This window comes from Gaeumannomyces tritici (genome assembly GCF_000145635.1).
Source record: "Gaeumannomyces tritici R3-111a-1 unplaced genomic scaffold supercont2.2, whole genome shotgun sequence".
Classification (NCBI taxonomy): domain Eukaryota; kingdom Fungi; phylum Ascomycota; class Sordariomycetes; order Magnaporthales; family Magnaporthaceae; genus Gaeumannomyces; species Gaeumannomyces tritici.
Genome location: NW_008804546.1, coordinates 4,849,923 through 4,874,740, shown reverse-complemented (window position 1 = coordinate 4,874,740; position 24,818 = coordinate 4,849,923). Strand labels below are relative to the sequence as shown.

The window sequence follows — 24,818 nt, the reverse complement described above, 5'->3', positions numbered from 1 at the left end:
AAGCGGAAAAAAAAGGAAAAAATAAAAAAACGTTAAACGCCGCAACGAAGCGGCGAATTCGGAAAAAAAACAAAAAGCTTAACCGCCCCGGTTCCAAAAAGTTAAACCCATATTAAATTTCGTTAAAAAAACCTTTTAACAATTTTACTAATTATTAATAACATTATATACCAATAAGCAAAATAACGCAGCCTTTTATTTTAACGCTAAAAAGCGGGGATTTATTTACGCCCGTAAAAGCGGATTGCCGCAAATTGTTTTTAAAATCCCAAATATAAAAAATTTAAACCGCCGGGTATATAGCGCTTAAACGGCCATGTTATTGCTTTTATTTTTAAAACCGAAATTGAATTTGTTGGGGTTGCGGGAAAGCGTTTGGAAAGGGGGAAGGAATGCAATAACGGCTATTTTTTTAATTGTTATTTTAAACGCCGCTAACACCCTTTTTACCGCCCCCGTTGCTGCCGTAACGACCCCGGCTAAACCCGCAACTTTATTTTAACCAAATTTATTAATAAGTTAAAAACCAACCGCATCGTTTTTTTTTTTAAACTTAACCGCGGAATTACCAATTACCGAAAAAAAATTATTCGTTACTTTATTATTTTTACCGTTACCGTTGCCGTTACCAATTTGCAAAAAATTAACGGGGGTAACCTTTTCGAAATATTTGTTATAGCAATTAAAAAATTCGGTAGCGTTATTGTAAAGTTAAGCGTAAATATTTTAACGAAATCGAACGTTTCGCGTATAAACTTTAACGCAACCCATTAACGTAAAATCGTTAAGCTTATTACGTTTAGCTTAAAAATAATTAAAAACGATATCGAATACGAAAAACATTTTAATGGAAATGTTAGCAATAATAATATTACGGCGAATTTTAATTCCGGGGTTTTCCGTAAAATAACGAAAAAGCTTTACCAAAGCCGGGGTATCGTTTAAAAAATACGCTTTGCAAATGGTTTTAAATTTAACGTAAGCGCGGCGTTTGTATTAAAAAAGCCAAGCTTTCCAATTTTATTTAAAATATTAGCAATGCACCGGGGACGTAAAGGATATAATAAGGCAAAAAAAAATTTATAGCTTTTATTTTGCCCGTAAAGTTAAACGCTTAAACGTAATGCTTTTTGCGGTTCGTAAAGCTATTATTGGCATTAAAAGCAAAATTTACGGATTTAAGCTTTTTCGCGGCGTCGAATATACGTTAGCCCGATTTCGAAACGCCCTTTTTTAATGCAAAGGTGCATTGTCCGTTTTTGCCAACCTTTTTTTTTAAATAGCAATATATACATTTTTTCGATTTAAAATTTAAACCAAAACAATTTATTAATAAAATATCCGGAAAAATAAAATTAAAAAAAACAACGAAAAGGATTTATTAAAATTTTGTATGCAAGCTTTGTTAAGGTTAATTTTGCGGGTTATTATGCGTATGTACGTAATGCAATTGGTTAAACCGCTAAAAATATTAAAATGGATTAACGGGAAATTGTAAAAATGTAAAAAAAATTATATACAAATAACGGGCTTTATACTTTTTAAAATTGCCCGTTATTTCGAAAGGAAATAAAGCAAGCCTTTTCGTGCTACCTTTCTTTTAAGCGTTATGGTGCAATTGCAAACCGCGGGGAGCCAAAGCGGAATATTAACGAAGCGCTAAAAATGTGCGGTTTTACAATTAAACGTTAAATAGGTTGCAAAGTAGCGAAAGCCAAAAAAGGAGGATTTATAACGGTTGTTGCTGTTATTATTTTGCGATTGTTAATAGTGTTTTTTAATAAAATTGCGTAAAGGATTGGAAAGAAAAAAGGCGGAGGAAACCGCGATATATTAATTTATTTGCTAAAATTAATAAAAAAGGAAAAAGCAACGGGAAAGCTTTAAATTGGCACGGAAACGTGCATTTAATAACGCAATTTAAATGCAACGAACGAACCAATTTTTAACCGGACCACGATATTTTGCTTCGAATAATAACAATTTTTTTTTTTACCGAACGTTTGGAAGTGCGGAAAATACCTTACAAACAATTACTTACGAAAACGACGCGGAATAAAAGATATTTCGAAGGGAAAAAGTTTTTACCCGGCTTTATACCAAATAGCTATTGGCTGAAAGCACGGTTTTTACCTTTAAATAGCTACCCCGATCCGTAGTGCTTCCCATGGGCTATACAGTTCGAAAGGGGTAAATAAATTTATATATATATAAAGGCTTAGTAATTTATTAAATATCCAACCCCGGCACGAAAGTTAATTTTAAAATGCTTAAAATCCGCGTTATAAAACCTTTTTACGTTTAAAGGATAAGCTTTGCACCCGTAAGCGTAAATGCCGTTCCAATCCGGTTTTAAATTGGTTGTTAAACCCGTAAAAAGCTTTAAAGCGTAATGCTGGAATTACCTTTAAAATTAGCTTAAAAAAATATTATTGGAAACGCGCATGCCTTTTAACGGTAAAGGATTTATATTTTTTAATTAAACGGCAGCGTAAACCGTTTCCGGTTATAAATGTTTAAAAAGTTTTGCGCTTTTGCGCATGCGTATCCCTTTCGTAATAACGTTTTATCCCGTGCGTTCGATTATTCCGTTGGGTTTGTAAATGTATAACGGTAAGGTTTTAATAACAATGCTTTTAATTTAAACCCATTTTTCGTATTCCAAAAACCCTTTTACAAATATAATAAACTTTTTTTGGTTGTATTTAAAAATAGCAATAAACAATTCGTATTGTTTTTTTATTTACGCTTTTTATTTTTTTAGGATTTTGGTAACCGTTGGTCCCTTTTTGTTTAAAAATGTAAAGCTCCAGGTTTTGCCGCTATATTTATTTATTAATAGCAAAACTTAATTTATCCTTAATTTCGATTTAAAGTAATTAAATAGGTTAAACCAAACTTTCCAAAAAGGGCGCATACCCCTTTTTATAAAGCGTTTGGAAACGATGGTTGTAGCGTAAGTTGTTGCGCATACTTTGCATTCGATCCGCTTAGGTCCTTTAATTTTAACGTTCCGGGCGTTCCAAACGAAAGTTTTTAACGCTTGTAATTCCAAATAACCATTGCGCAAATGCTAAAAATCGGCGGTATTTTTTTGCAATTTCGTAAAATTTAAAGTTAAACGCTACGTATGCGTAATACGCTTGCGGCGGAAAAACTTTTTAATTGCAAAAGTTAAAATTGTATTACCGGGAAAGGATTATAGCGTAATTAATATAAAGTAAATAGCAACGGGTTTGTATTTATAAAACATTACGTTGTTTTTGCGCTAAAAGCGTTTAATTATTATTCCGTTAATAACTTTTTTAATGCGCAAAGTTGCGTTTTTCCCGCAAAACCATACCTTTTTAGCGTTTAAACGGGCTTTCGAAATAATATTAATATAAAAGCCTTTTACCAAAGTAACGTTGTAAAGTTTAAAGTTTTTATTTCCGTTTAAAAAGCCAAAAAGCGTACAAATGCTTTGTTCCAAAATCGGAAAGTATTAAGTACCGCATTAAACCGTTTCGGTACCGTTTAACGATTGGAATAACCTTTCGTTAAAGCGCTTTTTATTATTAACGATATAAAGCAAACCGCAATTATCGAATAGCGTGCTTTCGAAATAAATGTTTTTTATAATATTAAAAGCCGAAAAAACGTTTTAAAGCAAAAGCATTTTAAATACGGCCGCATTTAAATCCCATTTTTTTTTTAAAGTTCGGGAACCGGAATTTAACGCGCTTTCGGCTTGTTTTTTTTAAACGGAATTTTTAAACTTGCTTTTGGAAAGGAAAAACTTTTTAAATAATTTCCAACGGTTTTTTTTTAAGGATTTTTTAATTTTTTTGCACCTTTTGTTGTTTGGCTTGTTGCGAAAGCGTTTGGAATTGCCGGTAAGTACGTAAACGAGCTTCCAGCAATTTTCCAGCTTCCAAAAATGGGTTTAAATGCAAACCGGGCATTCGTACGTTATTGCGTTATTTTGTTAAATGCTTTTAACTTTTTCGTTTTTGTTTTTAAATGCGCTTTAAAAAGTTAAAAACGCGAGCTTTTTTTTAATGCCCGAATTATTAATGCGGTGTTAAAAAAGGATTATTAAAAATTTGCTAACCAAAATATTTATTTTTCCCGTAAAGTTGCTTGTAATTACTTTTTAACGGTAACGCTTTGCTTACAAAAGGTTAAAACGCTTTATATGCTTAAAAAAATTAAGCATAAGCGTAAAGCTTTATATTTTAAAAACGTTTTTAATTTTGGCTTAAATAAAAATTGTTTGAAATTTCGAAAATTATTGGTTAACGTTTGTAATGCTAACGGCTTTTTTAAACGTATTGCGGTATTTTTAAAAAATTATTTAAATTTCCATTATAAAAGTAAAAGCGTAAAGCGTTTTTAAGCAAATAATGGTATTGCGGAAAGTAACGTAATTATTGGTTTAAACTTTTAATTACGCGTTTGCAAGCGCAATAAAATTTACAAAAAAATTAATTTATTTGGAAAGGGTTATAATTTTTTTTAAAACGGTTTTGCTTGCGGTATTTTTTGTTTTAAGCGCTTTTTTATATTTAATTTTAAAATTACTTTTGGTAAAAACCGAAAGGGCTTGGGAAAGTTTGGAATTAAATTTTCGCGTAACTTTCCTTTTGCTTTGCTAAGCTTTTAAGCAAGCTTTTTTTTTTCGGTCGAAAGGATCGTTTGTTAAGCCAAGCGCTTAAATTTATAATTTTTAACGTATTTGGCTTGGGCTTTTGCTGCAAAAAAGTTAAAATTTAAAGTTTCGTTAACTTGTACGTTGTTCGGAAACTTTAAATTAAAATTAACCTGGTTTTAAATTTTTAGGATTAATGCGTTTTAACGAAGCGCTATTAACCACGTAAACCATTACTTTTAATTTTTAAATAGCGTTATTACGAAAAGGTCGTTATCCGTATTACTTATAATTGGTAACAACCGGAAATTCGTAAAAATAAAACGGTAAAAAACAAAAGGTTGGAAGTTTTAAAAGCGTAAAAACGTAAAAATTAAAAAAATGGAATTTAATAAGGGTTTTTGGCAACGTTTGGAATTAACAACGGAATTTGCTTCGGCAAAAAAATTTTTGTTAAAAAAGGTTTTGAAAGCGTAAAAATCTTTCCGTATAAAAATTGCGGAAAGGAAAAAAAGGATAAACGCGTTTGGAAAAGCGCGTTTGGGAACAATTTAATAAAAGTAATAAAAAAGGAATAAATCCGTACTGCTAAGCCTTTTACTTTACGTAAAAGGGTTTAAAAGTTGCCGGGCTTATAATTGTTGCAAGCAAAAGGGATAAGCACAATGTAAGGCTATTTTAATTAATATACTTTAAGGAAAAAAGGATTTAAAGTGCAGGGTTTTGTAAGGGCCTTTGCCCTTTATATACACGTAACTCCCTGTCCTCCTTGCTTACTAAGCTTCTTTCTTAACGCCTGGATGCGTTATACGCTTCCAGGCAAGGGGACCGCTTTTCCAATGCCTTAAGCATTTGATATTTATGCCTAAAGCTTCTTTATAACAGTATATACTGTTTACTTTGTAACAATAAAGCTCCAATGCAATATGTTCCCAATAATTTAAAAATTATTTTTTTGCTTTATGCTTTATTTAACGCCAAAAACAACCAAAAAGCCGATTTGTAAATTTAAATCCTTATTATTAGCAAAAAACCCGCTTACAAATACGTATAATTTGGCTTGTATTAAATCCATTTGCACGTAATTTAAGCTTTTATCCGCATTATCGATTTGCCATTAAATGCGTTTGTTAAGCTTTGTAACGTTCGTGTTAAAAGGGTTTTGGGCTTGCGCGGTTACAAAACAGTTAAATGCGGTTTCCGGCTGGTATATAAAGCTAATATACGCCTTTCGTACGCGCTAAACCACGTATTGTTGCTAAGTATTATCGCTTTTGCAAAGCACGAGCTCGAACCAATTTGTTTATCCCTTTTGTTGCATGTAAATAACTGTTTTGCTAATCGTTATTTTGCAACCGTTAAAATGGCTTTCATTTCCCGGGCTTAAAATGGATTGTAACTTAGCTTTAAAGCTTGCTTTTAAAAAAACAATTTCTTTTTTTTCCATAAAAGCTTTGCTGCCCAGGTTTAACGTATCGTTGGTTTGCGTATTAACAATTCCAAAGCTTTTGCCAATTTTTAAAAGGAATAAATAAAAATCGTAATTGGAAATAAAGCAATTTAAGCGTTTTTTATAATGCTTTTGGTATGTAACGAATTAATGCAATCCCGCTTTGGCCAATTCGTAAAGCGGTTTAATTAAACGAAATAAAGTTTTAAATAAGTAATGCTATTGCAATTTTTTAAATAAACGCAAATAAACGGTTTTTTGCAATTCGGTTTCGGCTTGGGTATATGCTTAATTAATATCCCGAATTATTAATTGGTTATTTATAATTATAAAGCTTAGTGCAAACGCAAAAATTAAGCGTTAATTGCATTGCATAATTGTTGGAAATTGGGTAAGCAACGTTGCCTTTTCCCAATTGCTATACCTTTATACCACAAATTTTAATTGTTTGTAAAATGCTAAATTTATTCCTTTAACCTTTTTAACCATTCGTAAACCAAAAACCTTTGCCAATTTATCGATTTGCTATTTTTTAATTAGCTTTATTATTTCGTTGGATAGCAAATTCCTAATTTTTTTTGGTTTAATTGCTTAAAAGGTTTGCCGGGGGTTGTAATTTTGCCAATTTGGCGGTAATAAAGCGCTAAACGCATAAACTTTATTTTTTTTGCGCTTACAAAAGCCAATAAAATAATTTTCCGCGCGGCGTTGCATTTAAAACGTTTATTGTATTATGCAATAACCGGAAATGTCGAAAGCTAAAATGCTTTGCACGGTTTTCCTCGTTAGCGCCGAAGCGGCGGCGGGAAATTTTTAATTTTAAAATCGTTTTTGCTATTGCTTTTCGAATTATAATTTTAGTACTTGGTAATTTTACAAAATCGTTTTTAAAATTGTAATTTGGGCAAAATTAAATATGCAAATGGTTTTAATTGTTTTTTTAAATTTGCTATTTGTTGCTTTTCTAATTTTTGGTAAAATTTGCAAATAATGCTGCAAAACGTTATTAAACCGTTTAGCATATTAATAATAACTTTATTATTTATTACTAACAAAATTTTAAAAGGTTTTTGCTATTCCTTTTTTTTTCGGTATACGAAAACTTTATTTTTTAAAACGAAAAAACTAAGCAACGTCCTTTTAATGTTCGAACCGTTGCGCGTATTTAATACGTTATTAACTTTTCGTTTAACAAAAAGTTTGCGCAATTTTGCTATGGTTTTGGTAATTGCTACCGTTCGTTAAATTTGCGTTCCCGTAAGTGCCGAATTGTTAATTAGTTAAAGCATAGCATTAAAAACGAGCAGCGTAAAAACCAGCCCGTTAAATCCGGCGATATCGTTTAACGCTTTAATTGCTTTTTAGAACGTTAAATTTAAATGGATATTAAAGCATTCCCTTTTAATTATTTTGTAAGCATAACGGAAAGGTTCGTAATACCTTTTAACTTTGCTTATTAACCAATAAGCTTTTATAAAAACCTAATAGCAAGTAATTCCAAAAAGCTTTGCTTCCGCTTAAAATTTGCTCGTAATAAAGTTAATTTTTGCATTGTAAAATACCACGTTAAGCGGGCCAAAATAAGTGTTAAATTAACAGCGCTTAAAAGCTTTCCAAATTTTTTTAACTAATCCCTTTTTAAAAAGGTTGCGGCGCTAAACGCAATGCTTGCATTAATTACATAAAGCATTTATTTATTATTTAAATGCATAACGTTAACAATTACTTCGTAATTAAAATTAACGTTATTTTTAAGCATAAATTTAAAACGTTACGGGGCGGAGCTTGTAATTTGGCAATGGTGGCATACCCAATTAATTATTTGCAAAGCGTTGCAATTTGCCCAATGGTTTGCTTGGTTAAACATATGCCAAAAGCGTTTAACAAAAGGGTAGCCAAATCGTTTGTACAAACGTTTTAATTCGGCTTTTGTTAAAAAAAGCACTTTTGCGCTTTAAGGATTAATTAAATACGAAGCGGTTGCCGTTGTATTGCTAACTTTATCGATAAAAAATTATAAGTAATTTAATTGTTTGGTAATTAATACGCGCTTGCTTTGTTTGGTTACAAGCTTATTGCGCGTATTATCGAAATAAACCCCCAATTTGTTTATATTTTCCAAGCATATAAAAAAAAAGGTATGCGTTGGAATTATATAAAAAGTAACCAATCCAACGGGGGTTTGCAAAGTAATTTCGTTTAAATTGTACAAAGCGTTTTTTAAACCAAAGCGAATTTAGTATTTGGCTTTGCTAGTAACCATTTGGAAATTTAGCAAATAGCGTTGCAATATTCGGAATTGTATAAAGCTAGCAATTAAAACTTTTGCGGCTTTTATATCGGGCATAATACCGCACCATTTATTTCCGTTAAAAAGTACGTATTGCTTTAATATTTGTTTTTTATCGCTTTTATTTAATCGATATTAAAAATAAGCATGGATACGGTAACGAAAAGTTTTATCGGCGAAAAATTTTGCGGTAATAGCGGTAAAAAATTATAATAAAAAAGTTTTTCCTTTTTTATCGTTTAATTAATTGCTAAATTTTAACGTTAAATAAATTTATGGATCGTTTGCGGGCGCTTTATCGTTTTTATTGTTACTTTTTTTTCGTATTTAAAAAGGAATTGGGAAAACTTTTTTTTTAATTGCTATATTTTTAACGGTTTTGTTTTTAGCGCTTTTTTAAATTGCGCTATTTTTTTAGCGTATGCTGCGTAAAGCGGCAATTAAGCTTGTTGCAAATCCAGTACTTATTAATGTTGCGGTTTTAAAAATTGGAAAAGCGTAATTTCCCAGCGCTTTTTGTATTTTATCCATCGTTTTTAACGTTTTTTTCGAATTTGCGTTTAATAAAATAATTACCGTATGCGCTTATATTTTTTTCCATTTAAAAAGTACTGCGCAATTGGAAAACCAAATTTTTAAACGTTTTTTTTAAACGTAAAAGGGCCATTTTAAGCTTGGGCATTTTTTAAATTGCACGGAAAGTGCTTGTAACCAGCTGGTGGTTTTGCTGGTAAACAAGGCTAAAAGCTCGCTAATAAGCTTAAAATTTGTTTAAAAGGATTTAAAGCATTTCCATTTTGTTTTTGCTTGCGTTTTTGCTTTTTAAACGAACGGTTTGGAATGTAATCGAGCTTTAGTTCGTATAATACTATTGCTTGTTAATTTCCGTATTAAAATGCTTTTAAAGCTTAAAGTAAATTTTTTTAAAAAAATAACTTTTACCGATAATTTAAATAAAATAAGCTTTGGTTCGGTTTATAAAGGTTATAAAAAAAATCGCGTATAATTGCAAAAGGAAAATGCTAAGCGCTTTACAAATATTTGCGAAAATTAAAACTTTATCGTTTAAAATGTTGTATTGTTTTTTTAAATATTTATATGCTTTATTTTACATATTGCAAAAGGCTTTTAGTAAGTTCGGATTAAACGGTGCATTGGGCATTTCCAATAATAAAAGCATACGGTATTGGTTTATTGTTTGGGGTGCCGGCTGGTATTGCAAAAAAACAAAGGTTAAAAAAGTTTTTTAAAAAATTGGGGTTAAAAAAATTATTCGAAAAATTAGGGTTTGGCTTTTTGCCAAATCCTAAACAACAAAGTACTTTTTAAAAATCCGGGGCCGGTTTTTTTAATTTAGTAAATTATAAAAATGGATTCCGTTTAATTAATAAGTTTTTTTTTTGGTAAAAAGCTAACCTTTGGTTTATTGCTTAAAGGAATTAAAAAAACGGTAATTTAAAAATAGCTGTTTTTGCCGGGGTACCGGGAAATAAAGCCAATTTTAAAATTGGGCTTTGGTTTCGTGCTCGTTGCGTTCGAGCTTTTGTATTCGTTTGCTTTAAGGATCTTTGGTTAACCGCTTTTCGGTAGTTTTTTCGTTGCGGGCCTTAACTTGTACCAAAATTTTTGCAAATAAGGATGCAATTTCCGGCGCTTTGCCTTTGTTTTAGCAATTTAACGTTAAAGGTTTTATTGCTTTTTTAAATGCCAAATTTTAAGCGTTATTTGTATTGGTTATTAATAAGTTTAATTTTTTCGAGCCCTTTAAATTTGCTTTGCCGGAAACGGTAATTTTTCGATTTATTAAAAACTTAACAAATGCTTTTAAAGCTTTTTTATTAAAATATTCCAAACGTGCTAAGCTTAAACCGTCGAAATCTTTAAAAAAAAGCGGAAAAAAAAAGTTTACCGCTATAATAGCAATATTTAAGCATAAATTTAAAAATCCAAGCTTAAACTTAATCGTTGGAAACGGTTTAAAATGCTCCTTTTAAAATGTAATTTGCTTGTTAAAAAAGCTTTTCGTTATAAATATTTATAAAGTTTTAAAAAAGGCCTAAATTTTTAAATAGCTTTATAATTTTTTCCGTAAAATAAGTTTTTTTTAATCGGAATTATTTTCGAAAGCTGCTTTTTGTACTGCAAATATTTTGTTGGTAATGCTTATTTAATCGTTAAAACCTTATCGGAAAAACTTGTAATTGTTCTTTTGGTAAGTAAACGAGCAAATTCGCTTCGGGTAATTTTTTAATCCAAAAGCTTACAAAAGCTTAAAAACTAAAAATCCAATCCATTTCGGGAATTACATAACATCCTTTCCTAAGCTTGTAAATTCTTTTTAATTAATTTTAATTTAATTGCTGGGCAACGCAAGCCAAAAAAGAAAGGGATTTACTTGCTTAGCAAATACGCTATCGAACGGGGGAAAGGTATTCCTTTGCTCCTAAATCTCTCGCTAACTTTTTTTTTCGATTAAAAAATTTTAACGGGTAATTTAGCGCTAAATCCTTTACCTAACCGTTTTGTATTGCCTTTTAAACAATATTAATTAATGTTGGTAAAAATCTGGTACTTTTATTTTAAAGCTCGGAAATTTCCTGGTAAAAGTAAACAACGATTTTAATGATTTGGGAAAAATCCTATTATTATGCATACCGAAAAAAAAATTATTTACCAAAAAAAAAGTACAAAATTGCCCTTTATATGCGCAGGGACAATTACCCAAAGGGTGGTTCCCTGCTTTGTTTAAAGCAAATAAAGTTAGCCCGTGCGGGATCCGGAAAATCCCAAAGCCTTTTGTAATAACTTCCCTTTCCGGATCGCACGCGCACCGCAATGCTGTTCCAACAGTTAAAGTATTTCCAAAAGGTTTTTAATTTTTTTTCGAATAAAGGATAAATGCTTTCGTAAAGCGGCATCGTTTTTTTTTAATTTAATTGCGTAATTTTAACTTGTATGTTTTAGCAAAGGGTTTAATTTATAAAGTTGCGCATGTTTTGCAACCATTTTTTAACCCATTTCGGGAAAGTTTTTAGCCATTCCCCGGAATTTTCCGGGGTTTTCGGGCGTATAACCGTTAGTATGGCTATTGCTTATTCCAATTAAACCAGCTTTTTAGCTATTTCCAACGAAATTATTTTAACCTTTTTAATAATTACCGGAAATTTCCATTTTATATTTTTAAACCGGATTTTAATGTCCTTTTGCTAAAGTTAAAGCATGCTTAACGTAATGTTATACCCGGCCCGGGGCATTATTACGTAAAATACCATTAACTTTCGGGTTATTCCCTAGCTATCCGTTACCCAAATTTTGTATTTTTTTACTTTTAGCGTAAATATGCGTTTTTTGGTATCGAGCTACGTTAAGTAACCCCCGTTTAACACCGGTATTTTTTTTGCTTTTATTAAAAAACGGTTATGCAATAAATTAACGTTGCTTTTATTATTAATTAACGCTTTTAATTTTACCCGGCAACCGTTAATTTATAAATATACTTTAGTTTTTTAACGCGTTTTGGCCGTTAAAGCGCATTTTTAAGCCCCGGTGCTTAAACGGCCAAATAGCGGTGTTAAATTAGGTAACGATATTTTGCTTTTTTTAAAATACGCTAGCCGGATATAGCTTAATTCCTTATACCCGTAATACCGTACTTTAAGCTTTTTCCTTTTCGCTTTTTGTATGGTTGCTGGAGCCAACGGGGTTTTCGGGTTATCCGTCCGTATTTTGCATGCTATAGCGATATGGTTTAATTGCCCGCATTTAAAGTAAATAACCGGCTTTTTAACGGTTAAAGCACTGGTATTCCCTGGTATCCTTTTATGCGGTTCCGATATTATTTTTGCTTTAAAAGCTTTGGCTTGCAATTTTTCCATAATGTAAAAAAAGCTTTTAAATGTTACCCGTTTTTAAATTTCGGGGCGAAACCGGTTAAAAAGCAATATTATTTTTATTTATTTAAATATTAATTTGGAAAAGTTATTTTTTACCAAATTTTAGCAAATTCGAAACGCTTTAAACGATTTGTAATTTTTTTGCTTAATAACGGTATTTCCCGCGAACTTTTTAATTGTTAATTACATTTGCAAATTGGGGTTTTTTAATTTTGTTTAAAATTACCGCAAAAAATCGGTTTAAATAAGCAATACCCCGGTATTTAAATAATGCATTTGCTTGTATTTTATTTATTATACCCGTTGCTAATAATTAAAAGTGCTAAAAATTATTTAAATTTTTATACGGTTTTTACCGTAACGTTCTTTTTTGCTTTTAAAAATAAGTTTGTAATTGTTAATGTAATAAGCAATATTTTGCCATGTTGCAAATTTTTTAAATATAAGCGGTTTAAAAATAATTTTGCTTTACGTAAAACCTTTTCGTTGTTTAAAAGTATTTTTTTTTATTTTCGTTTAAACTTTTATGCGCATGCTTTAACCTTTTATTTTAAATTTTTAAATTAAATTAGCACGTTTGTTTTGGGCTTCCAACGCGTTATTTATTTTTTGCAATTCCTTTACGAAAAGGTTTTCGAAATTATCGGAAATTTGCGGGGCTTTTTTGGTATTTTGTTCCGGTAACTTAACGGCCCTTTCCAACGTATTTAACGTAGCGTTAAGCGTTATTATAAGCGGTGCAAAATTGCAAATGCCTTTTTTAAACTTATTTAATCCCTTTCGGTAATTACCCAAATTTATTTTTTAAATAAAAAAAGTAAAAAAAAAGGAACAATATATTAAAGGTTAATTAATGCAAAAGCGGGTAATTACCAAATTACGGGCCGAATGCGGTATTTTTTTTGTTAAATTTCCGTAAATTTTTTACCAAAAGTGCTATTTCCAACAAAAATTGTTCCTTTTTTAACTTTCCTTTTTTTCGTACCCTTTCCGGCACGCGGGGTTGGTTTTATAAATTTTCCGCGCTCCATGCGCTTTTGTGCAATTTAAGCTTTACCTTATTTTTTAACTTTGCCATTATGCTTTGGCCGCGATACCGGCACTTTGCCGGCACGTTACCAGGAAAGTCCGTGCCCGGCCAACTGTGCCAGTGCCCCCTTCTTCCTTTCTGCCGGGCGGTTTCGCCCGTGCTCCTAACACAGTTTAGCATTCGAATGCAATAAAAAGTAAGGAAAACGGATTAAAATTGATGGAATCCCGTAAAATTAAAGTACGTGTAAGGATTTGAGGCTGTAAGGCTAACAGGGTGCCCGTTTGGGGGGTGCCCGACATGGGGTGCACTAACTTAAATTTGGCGGCGAATTTCCGTAAAACTTACACTTTTGTTAACAACTGGGTGTACTGCAAACTGATAGTACTATTAGAAAAATACAAAGGAAGCTGCTTAAAAAATACAAATAAAATGAGGAAATTCCTCATGTAACTGTGCAAACCCAAATATTAATGTAGCTTAGCTCATGTTAGCCCAAGCTTAGCTCAAGCTAGTTCAGGCTCTGCTTAAGTTAAAGTAACAACGGCTCCGGTCCATTAACCAAACAAGAAACTTTTAAAGCCCACAGTCGTAAGGTATATTTGTTTGTTATTTAAGGTGAATTAAGTATTAGAAATTGTGCTGATTTTTTAAGTGGAATCGAAGCTAAAACCAGCATATAAGTAAGTGCATTTTCCGAACACGTTCATTTGTTTAAATTAGCTTATGGTTTTATAAAGATAGCGTTTAAATGTGTTACGCGGAGATTATTAAGTAAAAATGATACAAGCAACGCATTTTAAAACCTAAGTGTTTATATTTGCTGGCTTCGTTAAACCTTCCTGCCTTCCCTATTTTCTCCTCCATCTCCCTTGGTGATTTTTTTTGCGCTTAAATATGGTGCTGCTTTCACTGTCATGGGGTTGGTTTCGGGGATTAAGGGAAGATGGCGCGGCGGAGGCGGGTGAGGCGAGATGGACATGGACAAAGCTACGGAGGCGAGGAAGGCCATCACCTTCATTCTTTTTTTCTTTCCTGGCTTCTATCCTCCAGCCGGACATTAATGCACTCTTTATTAGCCTTTCTTTTAATACCTTACCTTAAGGGTAAAAACCCGATTGTAACAAATAGTTTGTTAATACACATCGACAAATGTTTAAAAAAATTTTAAAAGTACGAATAATATTTTGCGAACGATAATCAAAATACTGGTTTATCAGGCTTGCACACTGTCCCGTGCGTAGGAAGCTTGCCTTCGGAAAAATAAGCCCCAATGGCGCCCTCGGAGCACGCCGATCTTTCGGCGACCGAGCTGTGCTGTTTTTGGAAAAGGAGAATAGAGGTTAGCGTTTAAACATGTCCATCAGGTATTTTTTTCCCAATTCGTATGCAAATAGGTAGGTAGGTGGGTAGCACTCACCCCGAACCCATCCCTTTGGAGCAGCACGCTGCCTTCGAATCCGGCGCTGACGTTCTTGGCCGAAACGAGCGGCGTGACCGGGTCCCAGGTCGGGTTGACGACCAGGACCGGGTACTTTGTCCTGACGCGGAAATCGCCATTGTACCTCTCGCGCGCGCCATTGAGCCGCCAGCGCGCGCACGGCATCGTGATGCTGCCGTGGATAGACCCGTTACCCATGAGGCGCGACAGCGACGCGACGCGCTCGATGGCCGGCATCGCGTCCTCGAGGGTGCGGATGCCCGCCCGCGTAGCCGGGTCCTTGTCGCCGCAGCGGATCCCCTGGAGCGCCTCGTTACTGACGACGCCCGCGAATGCGGCTGTGAGCTCGTCACGCCAGTCCCCGAAGCTGGCCACGTCGACATTGGTGCTGTCGCCGTCCCACCGCAGCAGCGCGTCCAGCCCCGCTGCCATCTTGGGGAAGAAGGCCGGGACGTAGAGGGTCGAGAAGACGAGTCCTTTGAGGTTGCTATAGTCCACCACGGCCGCGGGGGCCGAGGCGTAGTTGACGAGCGACTGCGGCAGTGGCAGCGGGCTGTGCTTGAGCCGTTCGAAGAGGCCGTAAATGTCCTTCTCGATTTGGGACGCCGTCGCGGCGCCGTTGTTGCGGCCGGCTAGGGCGCACCGCGCGGGGCCGGCCTTCACACATTCGGCCAGGATCCGGCGGAAGGATTCGTCGGTGCCTGACATCCACTCCGTATCAATGCTAGCACTCTCGTGTAAGTCACTGCAACCACAGGAAAACCCTCTTCCGCGTCTGGGGAGAGAGCGTGGGAGAGGGCGACCCACAGGTTATGGTAGTACTCGTGGGGATTCAGGACGCCGTCGATGACCATGCGACCGATCCTGTCCGGGAACATGGCCGCAAGCGTTGCGCCCAGCACGGTGCCGTACGAAATGCCGTAGAAGTTTACGAGCTCGCCCTGGCCCAGCGCGTCGACGATGCGCATGATGTCCCTGGCCACAAAAGCTGTGCCCACGAAGCCCGCCGTCGTTTCGGCCGTTTTGTCGGCGCAGGCGTCAGCGAAAACCTTGGCCGTCGCCCAGGTGCGCCCCGGCTGCACGTCGGACGAATCTAGGTAGGGGCCCCCGGACGCGGACATGCCGGAGAGGATGGCGAGGGCGCGGTCGAGGTCGCTGCCGTAGCACGAGAAGGGGAGGTACTTGAGGCTCGTACCTCTGTCGGTCATCCCCCCACGACACGGGTTCCGGTTAGTACAGTATTCCCGTATTTGCTAAATACCCAGGAAAATAAGGCAGCAAGTACCTCGGGTTAAAGCCAATCAGATCATGCGCGCCGCCTGTGAGGCTGAAGTTGGAAACGAAGCAGCATATCAGCCAGGTACGGTTCATCAGTTTCCCTTATGCCCCGGGTCGGGCAAGAGCTATCATCATCTTACTTGCGATAAAACTGGGCAGAAGTGGCCAGGGACCTTAGGCCTTCGGATCCAGGTCCGCCAAAGTTGAACAGCACGCTCCCCCTGGCGGGCTGCGTCGCCGCCTGGACCCTGACCAGTTCGAGGGTGTGGGTCGCGGTGGCGTTGGGGCTGGGCGGCGCCGTGTAGTCGAGGGGCACAACTAGCTCTGCGCACTTGATGGGCAGGTCCGCAGCCTTGACTAGGCCCGGGTCGCAGTCGCCCCAGATTATGGTGCCGGTGCCGGTGCCGTTACCATTGCCCTGGGTCACCGCCGCCCGAGAGATTATACGGTGGCGATAGTAAGGCACAGGGGCGGCGAAGGCGTCGACCTCCGTGACAAGCACGGGGAGCAGCGCAGCGAGGGCAACGATGGTGATCATGGTGTCGGGGGTGCGTGGGTTGTGAAATGGCTAAAGATGCGCCGGGGTTGCCCGCTTGGTCTGGGATGGGATCGTGAGGCCGATAGAGCCAAAGTGGGTGTGGTTCTTCTGCTGGGAGCGGGCGAATCTTTTATAGCCCGGCATACAAACGGAACTCGGGATGTTAGATGACCCATGGTCGGGGTTGGTCGGAACAAGTCGATAAGCCTGCCAGCCGAGGCAGATCATCGTGGATGCCTTCCCAATGCCCCGCAAGCTATGTCACACGCACAAAGTCTACCTTACAGTCATGAATTAAAGCCGTTATTTCCCAAAAATACAACCAAAACCAGCCAAGCATCACTTGACCAGTCCGTTGACAGGCTCGGCCACGCATCGAAATATCGCATGAGCGGGTATAACGTAAACACCTTTGCGCGGCTTTAAAAAAGAAAGGCTCCTTGGTACTATTTGGCGAATACTAGCCCACGTCTCGCCATGAGATGTCACCGTAGTAGGGCTCGTTTTCGGTGGGCTGTGCGGGAACATCGGAGGGCTCGTTGTTGCGCGACCGTAAGCACACCTGCTGCCGTGCCTGGTGCCCCCTTACCGACGTACGCGGGTTCTGGTTCAGGGGTGTGGCAGATACGCGTGTTCGTACGTCCCGGCAGGAGGACCTTGCATGTACGGCGGGCGTATTTGGCCCCCTCTCTCAACAGTCTCAGCCACGCGGCTCCTTCGGTGTTATTTCGTATCCTCGGTTAATCCTCGAGGTGATGCGCAAAGCATAGGCATTGTTTGGAAGAACAGCCTTGGCTCTTTCGACACATCCCCGGAAGAGATCACCCTCCGGCACTCGGCACAACCTATTCTCGAAGGGGATGCCGTTTGTCTTCTGCAAGGAGCATCGAAGCCTACCATCGTCAGGCCGCGCGACTGCTATTCGGCAATTATTATAATTGCAGCTCCCCTGACAGTGACAGATAGCGAATCGCCGGACCATCTACAACGGATCACATCTCCAATCGATTTCGTACTTATCTGGGACTGGGACGCATCTCAACGCAAGCCACAAGATCGAGGTTGTGAATCCTTCATAAGCAGGCCAGGGGGACCCCAGGGGCCGTGGACAGAGTGGCAAGATTATCTGGATAAAACTACCAGATTGTGGAATTTCGGGGTATTATTAAACGGGATGGAAAGACACGAAGACGCTGGGAAATTTTTCCAGAAAGCGGTCGAGGTGTATGGACGGCATTGAGAAGCATAGGCGATTATCCGGGTTACAGCGCTTGGATAAAGGCGGATGGGGAAACATTAAAGATGATCCATGATCTAGTTATTGGCGCTGCCAATGACGCCAAGAGCTTTAACGACCAAACACCGCTATTGTGGGCCGCAAAGAACGGGCACAAGGCCGTCGTGAAGCTACATAAAGGCCCCGCTATTGAGACAAAGGACAGTGAATACTTCCGGACGCCGCTGTCGTGGGCCGCAGGGAACGGGGACGAGGCCTCGGTGAAGCTACTGCTCGACAAAGGCGCGACCATCGAAACGAAGGATTGCTACGGGCGTACACCGCTGCACCGGGCCGCGGAGTACGGGCACGAGGCGGTCGCGAGGCTGCTGGCGGCGGAGCTGGGCGCCCTCGGCCGGCGGCCCAGCGAGCTGTACGCCTCGCGCGAGGGGATCTCGGTCGGCTCAAGGAAGAGCCCCGCCGTGGAAACACTCCATAACCCTGGTGCACGAGGATTTACAGCTACTGTTGAGTACGTGCCTTGCCATGCTAACCAGCAAATCCTAAAATTTGAGAACCGCCAGAATGAGCTAACTCTGAATTTCCTCAGTCTGGTGCTGATCCATGGCCTGAATGGTGACTACCTCAAGACATGGACCCATGAAACAACCAAAGTGTGCTGGCCCAAGGATTTGCTGCCGAGAGAGTTGCCAGACATGCGGGTCCTATCCTTTGCGTACAACGCCGACATCTATGGAAACACGTCTGTCGCCGGGATCCAGGGCAATGCCCAGGCCTTGCTGGCGAGACTACGGGACTTGCGCAGGGACCGGGACTATAGCAGGCCGATCGTATTTGTGGCCCACAATTTGGGCGGAATCGTCCTGAAGCAGGTCAGGCGTTATTTTCACAGGTTGTCGTTAGGAATTGTCTGCTGACTTGGCGTCCAGGCACTTTGCGCTGCTCGAATTGACAACCGATACCAGCACCTTTTCTCGGCGACACGCGGCTTTGTGAGCAGGGCCACTTCTAGAATTTGTTAGCATAAATATTAACACAAGTGGCAGTTGCTGTACGGAACGCCGCACCTTGGAGCTGACAAGTCCCAGTGGCTGTCGATAGTCCAATCCTCAGCACCCGTGGCGCCGCGGCGGTTCGGCTGGAAAGGTCGCCCATCTCAGCTCGTCGACTCCTTGACGAAGAACTCGTCTGATATCTCCAACCTCCACGAGGACTTTCGGTTCTTGGCTCGGAGGTTTGCCATTGTAAGCTTCTATGAGACCATGGCGTTGCCTGGGACAAAGGCCCTGGTTGTGGACAAGCTGAGCTCTCGTATGCATCTGGAGCACGAAGAACAGGTGCCTATGGCCGCGGACCACTTGGGCCTTTGTCGGTTCAACGATGCCAGCGACCCAGGTTTCCGGACGACTTGCTGGTACATTAAACGGGTTGCACAGGGGCTTGGCCACGGACTTGACCAACGAACAGCCGTTCAGGTGGGGAGTGGCAAAGGAGTGGTGGAATTGGAGCAGTTCTGATGTTACCTGGGAGTTATTTGAAGCTTGGGGGAAAATGTATATTACAACACAATTGTAGGTTCCATGGAAATTCGCCGCCGAGTTTGGCTGCCGCTGGTCGCCGATTTGGGCGGCAGTTTGCCCTGGATGCCAAGCCAAGGTCCGCCATGATTGATATATGCCTTTATAGGCCAAGTTCTAACTCTGAACATTCTGATCCTGGGCATTCTGATTCTAAATCATTCTGATCCTAGCAATCCGATCCTGAGAAATCCTGATCCTCAGCACTCCTATCCGTAGTAGCCTCACTCCCGGGCACCTCGCAACAACCCCTGCCTCAGAGCATCCAGATCCGCAGCAGCCTGTTGCAGAGCAGCCCGAGCTACAGCATCGTTATCCATAAGATTGACAGAACTGACGCAAGGGCGAGCCCCGGCGGTGGTAACCCAGTGAACACCCTCCGTAGGGACGCCAACCGCGAAGCGTCTCGTATGGGCATCACCCTGTTTGTCGATGATCCGATATGGGCTGCGGGTGATGTCGACGGCACCGGTTTTGTAGCCATCAATCTCGTGAGGCCTGCATTCCCCGTGCTCAAGCATATACCTGAGCAGAGGATCGTCGGTATGAGTGAGGTTTGGCGGCGGGACCCAGGCATCGATGATAGTCCGGATGCTGACGGTGTGTCCGGGAATCTTGGCTGATCTGGCAGGCCAGGCACCTTCCCCGAGACTCAGGGCCGGTTCTGGGCCAAGGACCTGCAGGATTCCGGCTTCCATCAGAGCGGCCATCTCCTCGATACGCCGACGAGGGGGTCCGATGGACAGGAATGAGCTGAGCGGCGTGAAATCCTGGACTATGTCGTCCCTGTACGACACACCGTTCACGCCGTGGTGATCCACGATAAGGCGCACTTCGTTGCGGATATCACGTAGAACATCAAGAGCCGCCTTCAGGGGTCCTCTGACGTTCCCTTCCTTTGCGTCCTTGACATCTCGCTTCAGGTAGTCAAGCAGCCATTCGTTCCACTCCTCGGTCGTGGTGAAGATGCTGTCGCCTTGGGGCTTTCGAAGGCGCTCCCAAGACCACGCAGGCTCGGGAACTCCGAGACGTTGCAAGTTGGCAGCTTCGTTCGGGTCGTTCTCACCAAGTTCTCTGATGAACCTTTCCGAGTCGTCCTTGAAACTTTGGCGGTCTCTCTGGAATCTCTGGCCGTCTTCCATGAAGTTCCCAGAGCCTCTCCAGAAGTTTTTGTGATCGTCCGCCTTTTTCTTCTCGAATAAAGCCTTGTAATAGACGGACTTGACCTCCTTGGCAACGAGCGGCCAGATTTCCTCCTTGAACTTCGGAGCATTTTCACCCCCAGCCCGTTGGTTGAATGATGCAATGACCTCCTCGGTCAGAAAGAGTGACTTGTGACGGCCGAACGCGCCCTTCTCGTTATCGCCGCGGGCGTGGTGGGGGATACCGCGGGTGGAGCTGGCGTATATCTTGGGCTCTTTACCCGATGGATGGTAAGTGAGACCGCTATCCGAGGGTTCGAACCGCCCGCCTCGTCGAGAGGTGAGCAAAACCATGTAGTCGAAGAAGACAAGTCCGAGACCGCGCAGGAGCACGGCATCACCGGGGGCAATGGCGCCGAGGTCAGTGTCGGCTGGGTTGCCGGGTGGGAAGTACCGTAGACCGGGATTGGCGGCGACATCGTCGGCGAAGAGTTTTGCGGTGTTGCTAAGAAGCCGGGGAACATGGCCTTGGGCCAGGATAACGGCAGAAAGATTAGGCAAGGTTTCATTGGTAGACAAGGTGAGTCTCTGTTTGCCACTGTTGATGCTGGTGGTTTCGAGTTGAATGGCACTAGCGCGGTGCTCCGAGATCTTCACAATCGCGGTCTCCTCCCTAGCCCTCTTGCAGACCTCGCCATATACCCATTCCAGGTAACAGCCATGCGCGAAGCGGGTAGGGTAGTCATTCGGACCCAACTGGAGCCAGCTTTCCCCCGCTGCCCAAGCGTGCAGGCTTGGACCAGGATGGATGGGCCCCACGCAGTTCACACTTTCATCCGTGAACAGGGTGATCTGGGACGCGACCGTGTTCATCAGGAGCCGTGGTGGTTGATCTGTTCGCCACACCTTGCCCGGGCCGAGAGGGTATGGGTCGATAACGTGGATCGTGAGCGTTCCCTTGTCCTTGAGGATAGCCCCTGCAGAGGCGCAAAGACGTTCCAAGCAACTTGTTCCGCGCGGTCCAGCCCCGACTATGGCGATGTGGGTGTTCACCATTGTGAAAAGACGTTGCAAATTCGAATGTGAAAGTTCTTCTCTTCCTTGTCGGGCAGCGAGGGGGATTGTGATGTGCGTTCTTGTTGGGGCCTGGGAGCCCAGAATGGTTGCGATCTTGATCGGACAGAGCAGCGGAGAAACGTCGGCGGTGGCTTGAATGCGTGTTTGCAACAGGCGCTGGGGTCGGATTTCAGGCTAGAGTCAGGGAACAGTTGAGGATTGTGCCTGAGAACAGAACGAATTGGAGGTGGCGCGGCGAAGGCGCAGATAACGGAAGCGTGTTTAAGGATAATGGTATACGGGTTCTGGCTGGGGGACAGCACTCAGAAACGGGGGAGTTCCAAATCACCACGACCACAAAAATGGTGAACAGGAGGCGACTTGGCGGACCCTTTCAGTGTCAAGGACGTCGCACGGGGGATCAGACGATCACAAGGTATTTTGGGTGCAGGACTGGGTGCTTACTCAAAGGGGTGCTTTGAAGCTAACTAGAATTGACTGATATTGGTTAAGGGTCTCCAGTGCCTAACGCCTGCTGGAGATTAGGCTGTCAGAGCACGTAAGGCGCTGTGCCACGCCATAGCATCTATGGTTTGACCAGTCGATGCCCAAATTTAAGTCCTTGGAGAGTTGAGAGAGCTAGACTTGGGCATCGACCGGTTAGACTATATCCAGTGGGGACCGGTTCCTTTGAGGCATCAGCCGGGTTTACCCAATCCGAGCGGGTTACCTAACTGGATGCCAGGTGCGCTGACCCCCTTGGTGTGATGTTTATGGCTAATAGGAGCAGCCTAGTCAAGAGATCCGCAACTTAGGCAAATTTCCTGCCCGAGTTTTCCTCCCTCGTAGGGCTTACGACACTAACCTTGGCAATGCCTTACTCAAGTTCCTTGATCCTAAATTGATTCTTCCCAGCCAATAATTGTCCTTCCTAGAATATCCTTTTTCCCAACTGTTGGTCAACGCAGCCTCTTGTCCACGTAATAGCTATGATCGACTGGTCCTTCTACCAGTGAGTGATAGCTAACAAGTTCACAATGAGTGGCTACGTGTCACAACCCGCTGATAGTTAGGCTGAAATGCGAATCGAGTAGATTGAAGCCGAATTGGGAATGAAGATGATGATCGGAGGGCAGGGGGAGTCGGAGTCGGAAGGGGGGGTGGGCGGGGGCGTCGACTTAAGGTACCTAGCACTCCTTTACTACTAGGGGCACTAGCAACGGGGTTGAAGTCAGGCACATAAGGGACATCGCATCCTTGAGCTACGGAGAGGAATCGGAACCTGCAACCTACCTCCCTTTGACTACCTGCACAAAGCTGCTTAGCTGCTTGACCTTTTCACTCTGGCTGCCCTATTCATCGCCCGAAGCACCTCGACAGGTATAATACCCCACTTGAGGCAAAAATTTCTGTCTAATATGTGCTAACTTCAAATAGGGGCAAAACTATTGCACTACGAATGAATCACTCAGTGTCTGGCTCGACGACAAGAAGCATTCCATCGAAGACCATATTTTCGAATGCACTCTCAGATTCATCAATGACAGAGTCATCTGGGGGCCCGCCTCATGCCACGACAACACGATTTCTCTGGGAGAAGCCATCTCTATGGCGGATAGCCGCTTCAAGATGTCATTTACCAAGAAGGGCAAGACAGTCGAAGGTCACACACGCTCTATCAGCGTGAGTTCGGGGGACCAAGTTCTTCTAAACAGGCTCTCCACTCACGATAACATGGCTGGCTTGGTTAGCGCTATCAACCTCGCTCTTGACCTCGCTCAAGTAGACATTGCAGACTAGCTCTCGTGGGGTGTCTATGGCTACATTTCTGGTAGAAGGTTTGGGCTATATTGAATGGAGGAAAATACGAATATGTAGCTAAGGTACCTTTAAGAACACATTCATGCGCCTCGCAGGAGAGTGCCAGCACCCCAAGAATCAGTGGAAACGTTCGCTGTAGAAGAAAGCTCACTGCCGGCCTGCAGATGGCCCTGTCAAGGGACTACATCGACGGGGATGGCCCCTTTCGAGAAGTTCGCCGCCCGATAGACTCGGGAGCTGCACTTCATCTGGAAGCAGCCCCCGCGAGATCCGAGGGAAGGAGAAGGAGAAGGACGCCGGTCCTGAGAAGAATGCCCCCAACGCCCAACAAGGTGGGTGGACCGGCCGGTGCCGCCTCCAACAAGATCAAGATCCGAGGCTGCAAACTCGGGCAGCCGAGAGCCCGGCTTGTTAGTGGCGGCTCACACAAAGACACAAAGAAAAGGCGAAGGACAAGAACTGATGACACGAGATAGCATATCAGATTAGGATCATATTGGGAGGACGCGGAGGGAGCAGGAAGTGGATGGGGCACATAGCAAAAAATCCCGAGAGATGTAGAAAATTGGTCCCTGTCGACCCCTGGATGATGGTGACATGCAAACGTGCTGGCGAATTTAACAACACGAAAGCAACATTAAAATATTACACTTTCACAAGGGGCGCTACATTTAGCCGCCGAGCGGGGGCACGAAAACGTTGCGCAGCTGCTGATAAAAGCAGGTGCTATAACCGTGCACTCCTGAGCGCCGCTGCACCAAGCTGCCGACAAAGGGTACGCGCAAATCACGAGGCTGCTTCTCAAAAGCGGCGCCAAGAAGAATGCGAAGGACTTTCAAGGGTGGACTCCAAGGGCATTGGCCGCCAAGAAAGGACACCGAAAGGTTGCGAGTCTGCTTGAAAGTTGATGGCACCATGAACAACGACTTCACTGCCTCTCCATCTACCGCCTACCGCCAGTCTTTTATATTACGTCCAGGACTTCATGCTACTATACAAACTGGCATGCCATTGAACATGGTGTTCCTCTGGGTGAAACGGGCTTGCTGTGACAATGGCAGGCTGTGATGCCTGGGTGCCTGGCATTGACGGCCCACGGCCCACAGCCCCGGACTGGCCCGTGGGATGCTGCAGCAGCTGGTGGGCAGGCTACACCGGATATCGGCCTTGTTGGGCTGCAGCCTGGACCCCTTGCGCCGAAAGGGGCGCACCACCCAAACGGGCGTGCTCATTGTCGGCGGCGATGACGTGCTTTTGGATCACCCCACACTCTTTCCCCATGCGGAGCTGAGCTGTGGCATGTGGGACCCAACGAGCTTCCCATGCCATTCGCGCGCAGAACCCCCCGCTTTTCCAAAGCCCACGGGTGCCGTCGAAGGACAAGAAAAAGTGCTGTGTAAGGGAATGATGAGATCGAAACCGTGCTCCGGGCTGC

The 24,818-nt window shown here is 41.9% G+C and overlaps 7 protein-coding genes across 7 annotated transcripts; 2 read left to right on the top strand and 5 right to left on the bottom strand.

Annotated features, from left to right (window-relative positions):
* Positions 1–7,551: 7,551 nt before the first annotated feature.
* GGTG_04196 (hypothetical protein) lies at positions 7,552–8,031 on the bottom strand (the record flags this gene model as incomplete). Its single annotated transcript, XM_009221988.1, has 2 exons — positions 7,552–7,689; positions 7,891–8,031. Coding segments are annotated over 2 exons (279 nt in total), but the record flags the coding sequence as incomplete, so codon positions are not given.
* A 3,875-nt stretch (positions 8,032–11,906) lies between these two features.
* On the bottom strand, positions 11,907–12,227 carry GGTG_04195 (hypothetical protein; the record flags this gene model as incomplete). Its single annotated transcript, XM_009221987.1, has 1 exon — positions 11,907–12,227. A coding segment is annotated over one exon (321 nt), but the record flags the coding sequence as incomplete, so codon positions are not given.
* Positions 12,228–14,466: 2,239 nt separating this feature from the next.
* Positions 14,467–16,628, bottom strand: GGTG_04194 (hypothetical protein). Its single transcript, XM_009221986.1, has 5 exons — positions 16,153–16,628; positions 16,020–16,061; positions 15,542–15,931; positions 14,714–15,458; positions 14,467–14,610 (listed from the first exon to the last, which is right to left on the bottom strand). Exons 1-5 carry the CDS (start codon positions 16,548–16,550, stop codon positions 14,494–14,496), a joined length of 1,692 nt encoding a protein of 563 aa, XP_009220250.1. The 5' UTR covers positions 16,551–16,628; the 3' UTR covers positions 14,467–14,493.
* A 1,224-nt stretch (positions 16,629–17,852) lies between these two features.
* On the top strand, positions 17,853–19,304 carry GGTG_04193 (hypothetical protein; the record flags this gene model as incomplete). The annotated part of the gene is made up of 4 exons (XM_009221985.1): positions 17,853–18,298; positions 18,377–18,659; positions 18,717–18,779; positions 18,834–19,304. The coding sequence occupies 4 exons, from the start codon at positions 17,853–17,855 to the stop codon at positions 19,302–19,304; spliced, it is 1,263 nt and encodes a 420-aa protein (XP_009220249.1).
* Positions 19,305–19,588: 284 nt separating this feature from the next.
* On the bottom strand, positions 19,589–21,562 carry GGTG_04192 (hypothetical protein; the record flags this gene model as incomplete). Its single annotated transcript, XM_009221984.1, has 1 exon — positions 19,589–21,562. One exon carries the CDS (start codon positions 21,560–21,562, stop codon positions 19,589–19,591), a length of 1,974 nt encoding a protein of 657 aa, XP_009220248.1.
* Positions 21,563–22,551: 989 nt separating this feature from the next.
* GGTG_04191 (hypothetical protein) lies at positions 22,552–23,859 on the top strand (the record flags this gene model as incomplete). Its single annotated transcript, XM_009221983.1, has 4 exons — positions 22,552–22,574; positions 22,771–22,942; positions 23,000–23,245; positions 23,398–23,859. The coding sequence occupies 4 exons, from the start codon at positions 22,552–22,554 to the stop codon at positions 23,857–23,859; spliced, it is 903 nt and encodes a 300-aa protein (XP_009220247.1).
* A 195-nt stretch (positions 23,860–24,054) lies between these two features.
* GGTG_04190 (hypothetical protein) lies at positions 24,055–24,732 on the bottom strand (the record flags this gene model as incomplete). The annotated part of the gene is made up of 2 exons (XM_009221982.1): positions 24,385–24,732; positions 24,055–24,276 (listed from the first exon to the last, which is right to left on the bottom strand). The coding sequence occupies exons 1-2, from the start codon at positions 24,613–24,615 to the stop codon at positions 24,055–24,057; spliced, it is 453 nt and encodes a 150-aa protein (XP_009220246.1). The 5' UTR covers positions 24,616–24,732.
* Positions 24,733–24,818: the final 86 nt, after the last annotated feature.

Excerpts from the sequence above, each read along its gene's own strand:
- GGTG_04194 (XM_009221986.1), bottom strand. The coding sequence starts at position 16,550 with ATGATCACCATCGTTGCCCTCGCTGCGCTGCTCCCCGTGCTTGTCACG. Across the intron at positions 16,062-16,152 it reads TCTGCCCAGTTTTATCGCAA|CCTCACAGGCGGCGCGCATG; the intron begins GTAAGATGATGA and ends TTCCAACTTCAG. Across the intron at positions 14,611-14,713 it reads TCCAAAGGGATGGGTTCGGG|CACAGCTCGGTCGCCGAAAG; the intron begins GTGAGTGCTACC and ends TTCCAAAAACAG.